General features: G+C 45.3%; 1 protein-coding gene across 2 annotated transcripts in view; it reads right to left on the bottom strand.

Moving 5' to 3' along the window:
- Nucleotides 1-206: 206 nt before the first annotated feature.
- Nucleotides 207-11,873, bottom strand: part of LOC121545851 (extended synaptotagmin-1) — a 26,070-nt gene continuing 14,403 nt past the window's right edge. Inside the window, exons 15-31 of one of the 2 annotated variants that reach the window (XM_041856722.2) lie at nt 11,862-11,873; nt 10,722-10,871; nt 10,361-10,546; nt 9,268-9,444; nt 8,970-9,052; nt 8,839-8,887; nt 6,592-6,681; nt 6,289-6,384; nt 5,940-6,011; nt 5,721-5,807; nt 5,313-5,459; nt 4,561-4,688; nt 1,976-2,152; nt 1,177-1,314; nt 800-905; nt 660-709; nt 207-565 (exon numbers count right to left, since the gene is read on the bottom strand). The exon at nt 11,862-11,873 is cut by the window's right edge and continues 75 nt beyond it. In XM_041856722.2, the coding sequence (XP_041712656.2) occupies nt 538-565; nt 660-709; nt 800-905; nt 1,177-1,314; nt 1,976-2,152; nt 4,561-4,688; nt 5,313-5,459; nt 5,721-5,807; nt 5,940-6,011; nt 6,289-6,384; nt 6,592-6,681; nt 8,839-8,887; nt 8,970-9,052; nt 9,268-9,444; nt 10,361-10,546; nt 10,722-10,871; nt 11,862-11,873 (1,776 nt within the window). In that variant the 3' untranslated portion in view covers nt 207-537. The remainder of the gene's footprint in view (nt 566-659; nt 710-799; nt 906-1,176; nt 1,315-1,975; nt 2,153-4,560; nt 4,689-5,312; nt 5,460-5,720; nt 5,808-5,939; nt 6,012-6,288; nt 6,385-6,591; nt 6,682-8,838; nt 8,888-8,969; nt 9,053-9,267; nt 9,445-10,360; nt 10,547-10,721; nt 10,872-11,861) is intronic. The other variant, XM_041856723.2, reaches the window with a different exon arrangement.

The raw sequence follows: 11,873 nt of genomic DNA, 5'->3' as shown, positions 1-11,873 counted from the left end.
ACACCAGTTTGTGTCAAGAAGTGCAGCGCTGCTGGGTTTTTCACGCTCAACAGTTTCCCGTGTGTATCAAGAATGGTCCACCACCCAAAGGACATCCAGCCAACCTGACACAACTGTGGGAAGCATTGGAGTCAACATGGGCCAGCATCCATGTGGAACGCTTTCGACACCTTGTAAAGCCCATGCCTCGACAAATTGAGGCTGTTCTGAGGGCAAAAGGGGGTGTGCAACTCACTATTTGGAAGGTGTTCTTAATGTTTTGTGTACTCAGTGTATATTTCTTTAGTAGCAACATAATTGCTTTTATATCAAATATCTATTCAACCAAACAATCTTGAATAAAATGTTCTCATGACTCTGGAATTACACTGTAGTAACACAGACCAAATCTGTCATTGATTGGAGGAATTCAATTTACAGATGAATTGTGTTATTGTTGGGATGATATGTAATGTAAGCAAATATAAAACAAACTGAACAGAAGAAGTGATAGTCAAAGTAACATTGCACTGCAGGAAAGCGAGTCCATCCTCTCATCTAATTGGTCTCCTCTACCAAATCGTACCTGAAAAAGTAACAGATAGGTAGCTTATCAATCAAAGTCATATGGAATGCATATGAATAAATGTAGAAAAGGTAACCCATGGGATGGCACCTACCATTGTGTGTTGCCACTCTTCAGGTCTATCTGATCCAGATCCAGCTGTAACTAAACACAACAACGAAAACACTGGTCAGAGGTCATCTCAAAGGTGCTTAAACCAGGACACAGATCATTAGATAGCCTACAGTAGCTTACCTTTCCAATGAGCTCTCTCTCCCTGCTCATGAAGGAGACGTTGTTTTTGACAGTCAGGTCCAGTCTTCTCTGCATGGATTCCTCCAGAGAGAAGTCAAAGTCAAACCTGCACAAACAGAAAAAGGAAAAGAGATACAATGGCAAATACTAGTATATGACATAACCAGAATGACACATAACTAACTACTGTAGAGCTGCTAGTTTGATATATAGGGCTAGGACTTCAAACATACAAAAATGCAAACAGTACCAGATACTATTACACAAAGCTAACTATGGTATAAGATAGTTATTCCTGCTAAGGTCACATGGTCAGGAAAACTCCTGTCCCTACACATTCCCTCTAGCTTGTCTCCTGATGTCCCCTTCTGTATCACCTCTCGTTGAACTCAGGGTTGAGGTCTCTTTTCTTGGTGTTGGTCTTTCTCTTGGTGGTCCTGTTCTTGTCTGGCAGAAGTATGAAGGAGACATAGGGGTCGGACCCGTCCTTAGCAGACCCACAAGCTGGCAGGCCCCTGAAGGCAAACATAGGACAAACTGGGTGACTAACTGCGTGTGGACACTGTTTACAGGTAGCACAATGTTCCCTGGCTCCATACAGATCCCCCTTTTGCAGGAGACCTTCATGCAATGCAGGACATTTAAAACTTGTAGTGTATTTTAGGTTTAAAAAAGCTTCTGAAGTTTGTAATTTCCACTTTGAAATTTCAGACTTGATTTTGACTTACGAAAAATGTATCATTGTTCTACAAAAATGTCCATTAATTAATAATCCACATAATAATTCACATTTCCTGCTGCTGCAGGATTATTTTCCTGCTGTAGCAAACTGGCTCAAACTGTAAGTGGATAGTGGACACACAATAGCCCATTGAAACAGACTTAGCATATCCATTAGGGCTAGCTTTCCCCCTTTTTTAAGTTGATTTATGCATTAATTCATTCAAATACAATAAAACAATGGCTTAACATTCATGAATACATTTTTATTTTTTTTACGCACACACCATACAACATAGATATCAAATAAAGGTTATAGGGCTATAGGTCAAGTTACTATACACCACCAGCCAGTCGGTCAGTGCCAGTGCATTATAGGAAATGTAGTTCAGGACAGACCTGCAGGCAAGGACAGTGATAAACAGTGCATTATGGGTATTGTAGTTTGGGACATACCTGCAGGAGAGGACGGTGATGAACAGCCGATTCTCCTCTAATGAGTAGCCAATTTGCAGCTTCACCTGGCCGGGGCTCTGATCAACTCTGAGCGAGGAGACACAGGTAGACAGGGGGAGAATCTCAATTGGTTTTGCTCGACTCCTCGTGTCCTCTCCTCCGTCCTCTCCTCGCCTCCTTTTGAAAAAGGTCAAAGGTAATCGAGGGGAGGAGGCGAGGGGAGGAAATGTGGAAACAAATGCGCTTGTATGAAATGAGACTCTGGCAAATGAAATTTACAGAGGATTAATCACAAAATATATATGTAAAGTGATAAACATTTTATAGATAAAAGGATAAGTAGCATATCGTTTTTAAATGTGCATGATTTTCTACTCCGACTTTCGAAGGGGTTGTGGTGAATTTCCAAACTCTTGCAGTAGGACTACGGTAGGATACACCTCAGTATCTTATGCCGGAGGAGGCAATCGAGGAGAGGAGCAAACTCCTCCGTTTGCCTATTAATGAATTGACACGCTCCTTCAACGGTTTCCCGGTCACGGAGGAGAGGAGGCAGGAGGAGTCGAGGCGAATCCGCACATTTGCCCAATTGAGAATCTCCCATGGTTACAGTTTACATGGATTAGAAATGTATTCATTCCTTCAGTATGTCTAGGCCCAGAGTTTTTACTGGTCAGGTCACGAGTTCAGGTCACACTCCTGGCCCTAATTATGATGTTTGATTACAGATACATGATCATTTTAAACTACAGAATTGTGTTATTTATTTACAGTTGAAGTCGGAAGTTTACATACACCTAAGGTTTTGCCAAATTAGGATTTGCCAAATACATTTAAACTCAGTTTTTCACAATTCCTGACATTTAATCCTAGTAAAAATTCCCTGTCTTAGGTCAGTTAGGATCACCACTTTATTTTAAGAATGTGAAATGTCACAATAATAGTAGAGAGAATGATTTATTTCAGCTTTTATTTATTTAATCACATTCCCAGTGGGTCAGAAGTTTACATACACTCAATTAGTATTTGTTAGCATTGCCTTTAAATTGTTGAACTTGGGTCAAACGTTTTGGGTAGCCTTCCACAAGCTTCCTACAATAAGTTGGGTGAATTTTGGCCCATTCCTCCTGACAGAGCTGGTGTAACTGAGTCAGGTTTGTAGGCCTCCTTGCTCGCACACGCTTTTTCAGTTCTGCCCACAAATGTTCTGTAGGATTGAGGTCAGGGCTTTGTGATGGCCACTCCAATACCTTGACTTTGATGTCCTTAAGCCATTTTGCCACAACTTTGGAAGTGTGCTTGGGGTCATTGTCCATTTGGAAGACCATTTGCGACCAAACTTTAACTTCCTGACTGATGTCTTGAGATGTTGCTTCAATATATCCACATAATTTTCCTTCCTCATGATGCCATCTATTTTGTGAAGTGCACCAGGCCCTCCTGCAGCAAAGCACCCCCACAGCATGATGCTGTCACCCCCGTGCTTCACGGTTGGGATGGTGTTCTTCGGCTTGCAAGCCTACCCCTTTTTCCTCCAAACATAACAATGGTCATTATGGCCAAACAGTTCTATTTTTGTTTCATCAGACCAGACCACATTTCTCCAAAAAGTACGATCTTTGTCGTGTGCAGTTGCAAACCGTAGACTGGCTTTTTTATGGCGGTTTTGGAGCAGTGGTTTCTTCCTTGCTGAGTGGCCTTTCAGGTTATGTCGATATAAGACTTGTTTTACTGTGGATATAGATACTTTTGTACCTGTTTCCTCCAGCATCTTCACAAGGTCCTTTGCTGTTGTTCTGGGATTGATTTGCATTTTTCGCCCCAAAGTACGTTAATCTCTAGGAGACAGAACGCGTCTCCTTCCTGGGCGGTATGACGGCTGCGTGGTCCCATGGTGTTTATACTTGCGTACTATTGTTTGTACAGATGAACGTGGTACCTTCAGGCGTTTGGAAATTGCTCCCAAGGATGAACCAGACTTTTGGAGGTCTACCATTTTTTTTCTGAGGTCTTGACTGATTTCTTTTGATTTTCCCATGATGTCAAGCAAAGAGGCACTGAGTTTGAAGGTAGGCCTTGAAATACATCCACAGGTACACCTCCAATTGACTCAAATTATGTCAATTAGCCTATCAGAAGCTTCTAAAGCCATGACATCATGTTCTGGAATTTTCCAAGCTGTTTAATAATAATAATAATAATAAAGGCACAGTCAACTTAGTGTATGTAAACTTCTGACCCACTGGAATTGTGATACAGTGAATTATAAGTGAAATAATCTGTCTGTAAACAATTGTTGGAAAAATTACTTGTGTCATGCACAAAGTAGATGTCCTAACCGTCTTGCCAAAACTATAGTTTGTTAACAAGAAATTTGTGGAGTGGTTGAAAAACAAGTTTTAATGACTCCAACCTAAGTGTATGTAAACTTCCGACTTCAACTGTACACTGTACTGAGAAGAACAACATGTGCCATGCAGGCCCGTTGTACATGATTCCTCAGTCCTCACTGTACTGTACTGTACTGTAATGTGACCGGAACACAATGGGACATTGATCTGACTGTGAGCTTCAGAATGACTCACAGTTGAGAGAGCGGTGATCTGTGTCGTAGGTTTGGTTCAGTGTCCCGTCTGTGGATGACATGGTCTCTGTCCTCACTGCCCTCCCCAGTACCATCACTACGACACACTGCCAGCTGGGTGTCCAAGATCTGCAGGACAAAAGGCCATTTAATATCCCTCTCAAGTTTCAAGCTTCAGTTTATTCAATTTTAAAGGACATTTCACACATGGTCTCGACACACTTTAGAAAAACAGATAAAACATGACATTTATGAGTAAGAGACATGTGACCGTAAAATCAGTATCAGGACAGAAAGTATAAAGAGCTCACATGATGACATGAATGTAGAAAGAGGGGGTTCAGAGCAAATGCAATCATACAGAATGCCTTAGGGGCACAATCTGAACTGGATCATTCATGCAATCGTGTTGTTTTGGAGGAATAGTCATGGGACAAGTGGGGAGTTTGGGACAGAGTCTCTGAGTATGAAAATCATATGACAGTGCTGAGTTTGTTTGGTATAGAGAGTGGGTGTATGAGTCAGACATGGGTTCAAATAGTATGTTTTCTTTCAAATCCTTTGAGTGTTTAATTGAGCCTGCCTGAAATGCCAGATGGGCGGAGTTCACACTTTAGGGACTGTTCCACTGGTTCCATTGTGCCAGACGAGCTCAATCTAGCACAGATAACGCATTTGAAAGAAAACAAATACTATTTGAACCTGGACAGTGGTGAGTCTGGTACACAGAGTGCCTGTTTATTTGGAGTTTACCTTGAGTGTGGCCCTCAGTAGTATCTGGCTCTCAGGGAGGGCCCCGTCCAGACAGAGCCATCGGTCCAGCACCAGGCCCTGCTCTGACAGCACCTCTCTCAGTGGTAGTACCACCGTGCCCAGGGCCTGGCCCCAGCTGTGGGACAACTATAGTACAGAGGGGATAGAAAAACAGACGCACACAATGATCAGAGGTAAAATAAAGTACCATTGTCCCTTTCTAACTCTGTCCACTATCACTCGCAATGTCACCACTCATTCTCCCAGCGTTGAATGGGTCCATTCAAATGTGTTTCAATAGGTGTAAGCTCTGTCTGAAAACATGCTAACAGTGTTATCAGCCCTCTTAGGCCCCATTCAAGAAAAACAAATGTGTACTTTTCAACCCTTGCGGACCCTTTCTCTCACCTTCACTATAAGGAGTTCTTCTTTAGGGTCACGAACCAGGAAGTGGAAAGCTTCATCCCACCGAGGAGACGTAGAGCGCTCGCACACCTTGGAAAAAGAGATGGATGGAGAAACCAAAGATAAACATAAATTGTCCATCTTTCATTTTGGTTTCTCTAGTAAGCATATACAGTATGTACATCGACATGGAGTCAAGAAGACTAAATGAGGATGTGTTACCTTGGTCTTGTATGACATGGCCTTCAGCAGAATCTCTGCCCCCACTTTTGGCTCTTTTCCATTCTTCTTCAACTGCGAACATGAAAAACAATGATTAGTGTATAAAATAAATGAAAGGACTACAACAGAATCAACATCACCAAATGCACATAAATAACAAATCTACAAACCAATAATGTAAGGTCATAATGTAGTAATAAAACCAAAAAAGCCTTGTTGTATATAAACACTGAGGAAGTATTGTGGGCTATATAGAGTCACTGACAACAACAACAACAACAACAACAACAACAACAACAACAACAACAGTATGATAGCACACAGCAGGGTAGCAGGCCCCTGGTCTCACCGGCAGGCTGTGCGCTCTCTCCACATACACAAACAGCACAGCAGCTGACGGTACTGCCTTGTTCTGGTACTGCTGCTGGGCCTGGTACTGCAGGATCTGGAAGGTTCAGAATTATAATACACCGTTAGAACCAGATACTGGTAGAGCACAGAGAGAGGAATGTAGAAAGAGAGAGAGTGTGGGAGAGGGAGTGAGAGAAAGAGTATGGGGGAAAGAAGGGGAGGAAAAGGGAGAAAATGAGAGAGAGAGAGAGAGAGAGAGAGAGAGAGAGAGAGAGAGAGAGAGAGAACAGGGGGAGCTAACCTGATCTAGTCTGGCGGATTCTGAGACCCTGGGGAGCCACTCCATGATCAGGTGAACCCGACCTGACTTCACATCATTCAGAGTGTACCACTGTGATAGAAACAGACACATGATTACCAGAGTACCATTATCAGACTATGACAGTATCATTGCAATACTGTTTGACACACATGTTTGGAGGCATACAGTGGGGAGAACAAGTATTTGATACACTGACGATTTTGCAGGTTTTCCTACTTACAAAGCATGTAGAGGTCTGTAATTTTTATCATAGGTACACTTCAACTGTGAGAGACGGAATCTAAAACAAAAATCCAGAAAATCACATTGTATGATTTATAAGTAATTAATTTGCATTTTATTGCATGACATAAGTATTTGATACATCAGGAAAGCATAACTTAATATTTGGTACAGAAACCTTTGTTTGCAATTACAGAGATCATACGTTTCCTGTAGGTCTTGACCAGGTTTGCACACACTGCAGCAGGGATTTTGGGCCACTCCTCCATACAGACCTTCTCCAGGTCCTTCAGGTTTCGGGGCTGTCGCTGGGCAATACGGACTTTCAGCTCCCTCCAAATATTTTCTCTTGGGTTCAGGTCTGGAGACTGGCTAGGCCACTCCAGGACCTTGAGATGCTTCTTACGGAGCCACTCCTTAGTTGCCCTGGCTGTGTGTTTCGGGTCGTTGTCATGCTGGAAGACCCAGCCACGACCCACCTTCAATGCTCTTACTGAGGGAAGGAGGTTGTTGGCCAAGATCTCGCGATACATGGCCCCATCCATCCTCCCCTCAATACGGTGCAGTCGTCCTGTCCCCTTTGCAGAAAAGCATCCCCAAAGAATGATGTTTCCAGCTCCATGCTTCACGGTTGGGATGGTGTTCTTGGGGTTGTACTCATCCTTCTTCCTCCAAACACGGCGAGTGGAGTTTAGACCAAAAAGCTCTATTTTTGTCTCATCAGACCACATGACCTTCTCCCATTCCTCCTCTGGATCATCCAGATGGTCATTCGCAAACTTCAGACGGGCCTGGACATGCGCTGGCTTGAGCAGGGGGACCTTGCGTGCGCTGCAGGATTTTAATCCATGACGGCGTAGTGTGTTACTAATGGTTTTCTTTGAGACTGTGGTCCCAGCTCTCTTCAGGTCATTGACCAGGTCCTGCCGTGTAGTTCTGGGCTGATCCCTCACCTTCCTCATGATCATTGATGCCCCACGAGGTGAGATCTTGCATCGAGCCCCAGACCGAGGGTGATTGACCGTCATCTTGAACTTCTTCCATTTTCTAATAATTACGGCAACAGTTGTTGCCTTCTCACCAAGCTGCTTGCCTATTGTCCTGTAGCCCATCCCAGCCTTGTGCAGGTCTACAATTGTATCCCTGATGTCCTTACACAGCTCTCTGGTCTTGGCCATTGTGGAGAGGTTGGAGTCTGTTTGATTGAGTGTGTGGACAGGTGTCTTTTATACAGGTAACGAGTGTCACGAGAATTTCTATCTCTAATTCAACCTAAGCTTGAATCATTACCAGAGGTTGTAAGGCTCTGGTTTTAATCATAAATGATTCAAGGTCCACAACCAGCAAGAATGATCTGTATTTTTATTCACGGAGAGCTCTGGCGCCAAAACCCATACATACTGTTTTATACCCCTTGACACACAAAGGCACTTTGCTCCGCCCACCTTTAGGAGGCTTTTCTTAAACAGTTTCCGCCGTCTCCTTCACCCTGGAATGTTTAGTCCCGCCCCCCTCTGTTAGTGGGTTGCCACTACATTATAACTCTTAACACCGTTCACACATTTATACTGTATTTGGGGTGAAATCCTTTAGTCATTATTCTTAAATACAAATTAATCTAACAACGAGTTAAAACAGGTGCAGTTAATACAGGTAATGAGTGGAGAACAGGAAGGCTTCTTAAAGAAAAACTAACAGGTCTGTGAGAGCCGGAATTCTTACTGGTTGGTAGGTGATCAAATACTTATGTCATGCAATAAAATGCAAATTAATTACTTATAAATCATACAATGTGATTTTCTGGATTTTTGTTTTAGATTCCGTCTCTCACAGTTGAAGTGTACCTATGATAAAAATTACAGACCTCTACATGCTTTGTAAGTAGGAAAACCTGCAAAATCGGCAGTGTATCAAATACTTGTTCTCCCCACTGTAGCTCTACCACTGGCCATAAAGAAAACACAGCAAAATCTGTCATAAAAACATTCATTTATAGTGAATTACCTCATCAGTGAACTGTGGGCTGATAATGTCTCGCAGGTTGAACTTGAACCTGTAACACAAAACATTCATGTATTTCATCTGAATGGTTCTTAGTTGTTTTGAGGCACCATGTTGTCTGGTCAGATCCTCACCTGCCCAAGAAATCATCCTGATCCAGATCTTTATCAAACAGCTCAAACTGGATCTCCTGACCAGGCAGCTGGGTTAGGATGATCTGAGGAAACACAACACAACACATATAGAACAGGTGCTTAATGTTTTCCAGAGGATATTTTGTAAGTCTAAATTCACCATTAATTAAATCCCATCATTATTGTTTACTGTATGAGAGCATAGATCCACAGTGTCCGGAACCTAATTTCATCATCTAACGCAAACATTTTCGATATCCAGCTGCTCAATATTTTCCTGTCACTGTGCTCTTTTTACCTCGTAAAGTTCATTCCAGTAGGGGTTGAGGTTCTCTTTGATGGTGTGGCTGCGGAAGGTGACTCCCCCGACCCTGATCTTGACATAGGGATCACTCTTCCCCTTCACCATGCCTCCCATAAAGTTATCCTTAGCTATTAGGTTACTGGCCTCCACCAGGTGGATACGCAGAACGCCCTATTGAGGAAAGGGATGGGGAAAGAGAAGGAGAATGAGAAAGATGGAGAGACAGAAAGAGAGAGAGAAGGAGAGAGAGAGAGAGAGAGAGAGAGAGAGAAGAGAGAGAGAGAGAAGGAGAGAGGGAGAGAGAAGGAGAGAGAGAGAGAGAAGGAGAGAGGGAGAAGGAGAGAGGGAGAGAGAGGGAGAGAGTACACTATATATTAAGTTATCCTTAGCTAACAGGTTACTGGCCCCCACCAGGTGGATACGCAGCACTCCCTACGGAGAGGGGCAGAGAGAGAGAGAGAGAGAGAGAGAGAGAGAGAGAGAGAGAGAGAGAGAGAAAGAGTGTGTGTGTGCTGTTCAACATTAGGAGGCTCCACAAAGACCAAATCTGAACACGTACTTGAGCTTCCTAAAACGCATGGGTCTTTTAGTAAATACATGTATTTTAACGAGCTGGACCCAGTCGATACAATGTTGCAAGACCCTGTTTCCTCACTCAGAGATCCTGCAGAGAACCAACTGCATGAGCATTGAGGCGTCCCTTACACACAACCAGCTTAGATAGCTCGGCCATGCCATCGGATGCCAGAGGACCTCCTGTCGCGAAAGATGCTGTACGGACAGTTAGAACTGGGCCGTCGCTCTGCAGGTGGGCAGAAACAGCAGCTAAAGGACCAACTGAAGACCTCACCAAAGAAGTGTGGGATAAACCCTGCCTCCCTCCAGACTGTAGCTGCGATCCTTCCACCTGGCGTGGCCTCTGCCACAAGGAGTGCAGTTGGCAGAGGAAAAAAGGACTGAATGTCGCCTGGCGAAGCCACAAGCTGTAGTAGAAGTCATCATCGGATGGGATGGACTACCTTAACAAGTGTGTGTGTGTGTGTGTTTGTGTGTGTGTGTGTGTGTGTGTTTCGGTTAGCGGACTCACCTCACTAGCAAAGTCCGAGTCAGGGGTGGTCTGCTTGGGTTGGGTGGGTACAGGTTTGGGGGCTCCACTCACTCCCCCGGGGGCCACCTCTGATGTGGTACCCCCCTCTCCGTGGCCTGACCCTGGGCTTAGGGGGTGAGGAGATATGGGGCTGGTAGGAGAGGCATCCTCATTTAAATACAGCACCTATAACACAGGAGAGAGAAGAGAGGGAGACACTTAGTCAGAGACATAAACTTTAGGACAGGTTATGCCATGGCATAACTGTGTGTGTGCGTGTGTTCCATGTGTGTGCTCTGTGAGTGTGTGTGCTTGCTGCGTGCGCCTGTGTGTGTTTTCTGTGTGTGTGCTCCCCACCCACCCTCAGAACAGCGTTGATATAGATGCGGCTGGCCTGGCCAGAGTTGTCCAGCTGAAACCACTGGTCCATGCTGAGGTCAGGACTAGCCAGGAGACGGGACAGAGGGATGGACAGACTGCCCAGAGACAGAGCCCGGTCATCATCCTTCACCTGGGAGAGAGGGAGGAGGAGGGGGAGGAGGGGGAGGAGGAGGAGAGAGGGGGAGGAGGAGGAGGAGGAGAAGGAGAGAGGGGGAGGGGGGAGGAGGAGGAGGAGGAGAGAGGGGGATGAGGAGGAGAGAGGGGGAGGAGAGAGGGGGAGGAGGGGGAGGGGGGAGGAGGAGGAGGAGGAGAAGGAGAGAGGGGGAGGGGGAGGGGGAGGAGGAGAGAGGGGGATGAGAAGGAGAAGGAGAAGGAGAAGGAGAAGGAGAAGGAGAAGGAGAAGGAGAAGGAGAAGGGAGGGGGGAGGAGAAGGAGAAGGAGAAGGAGAAGGAGAGAGGGGGGAGGAGGAGGAGAGAGGGGGAGAAGGAGAAGGAGAAGTAGAGAGGGGGAGGAGAAGGAGAAGGAGAAGGAGAGAGGGGGAGGAGGAGAAGGAGAAGGAGAGAGGGGGAGGAGGAGAAGAAGGAGAGAGGGGGAGGGGGAGGAGAAGAAGGAGAGAGGGGGAGGAGAAGGAGAAGGAAGAGAGAGGGGGGGAGGAGGAGGAGAAGGAGAGGGAGAGAGGGGGAGGAGGAGGAGAGAGGGGGAGGAGGAGAAGGAGAGAGGGGGGGAGGAGGAGGAGAAGAAGGAGAGAGGGGGAGGAGGAGGAGGAGGAGGAGGAGGAGGAGAGAGGGGGAGGAGGAGGAGGGAGGGGAGGAGGAGAGAGGGGGAGGAGGAGGAGAGAGGGGAGGAGGAGGAGGAGAGAGGGGGAGGAGGAGGAGGAGGTTGGGTGTTTGACAGAGAAAAGGTAAAAAGATGTGTGGATATGATTGACAGGTGGATAAGGGCGGATAAGGGTTGATATTCTAGAACAGTGATGTGTGTCGGTGTTATCCGCAGTAGAAGAGGATCCACTCGTAATCACTGTGACCGTTAAGTCAACATTGCAGAGAGACAGAGATGGATAGAGAGAGAGAGAAATAGAGAGAGAAAGACAGAGAAAATAGGCTTGTGGATGTCTTATTACCTGAATATTAAT

The sequence above is a fragment of the Coregonus clupeaformis genome, chromosome 30 (assembly GCF_020615455.1).
Source record: "Coregonus clupeaformis isolate EN_2021a chromosome 30, ASM2061545v1, whole genome shotgun sequence".
Taxonomy (NCBI): Eukaryota; Metazoa; Chordata; class Actinopteri; order Salmoniformes; family Salmonidae; genus Coregonus; species Coregonus clupeaformis.
This window is presented reverse-complemented; position numbering and strand designations above follow the sequence as displayed.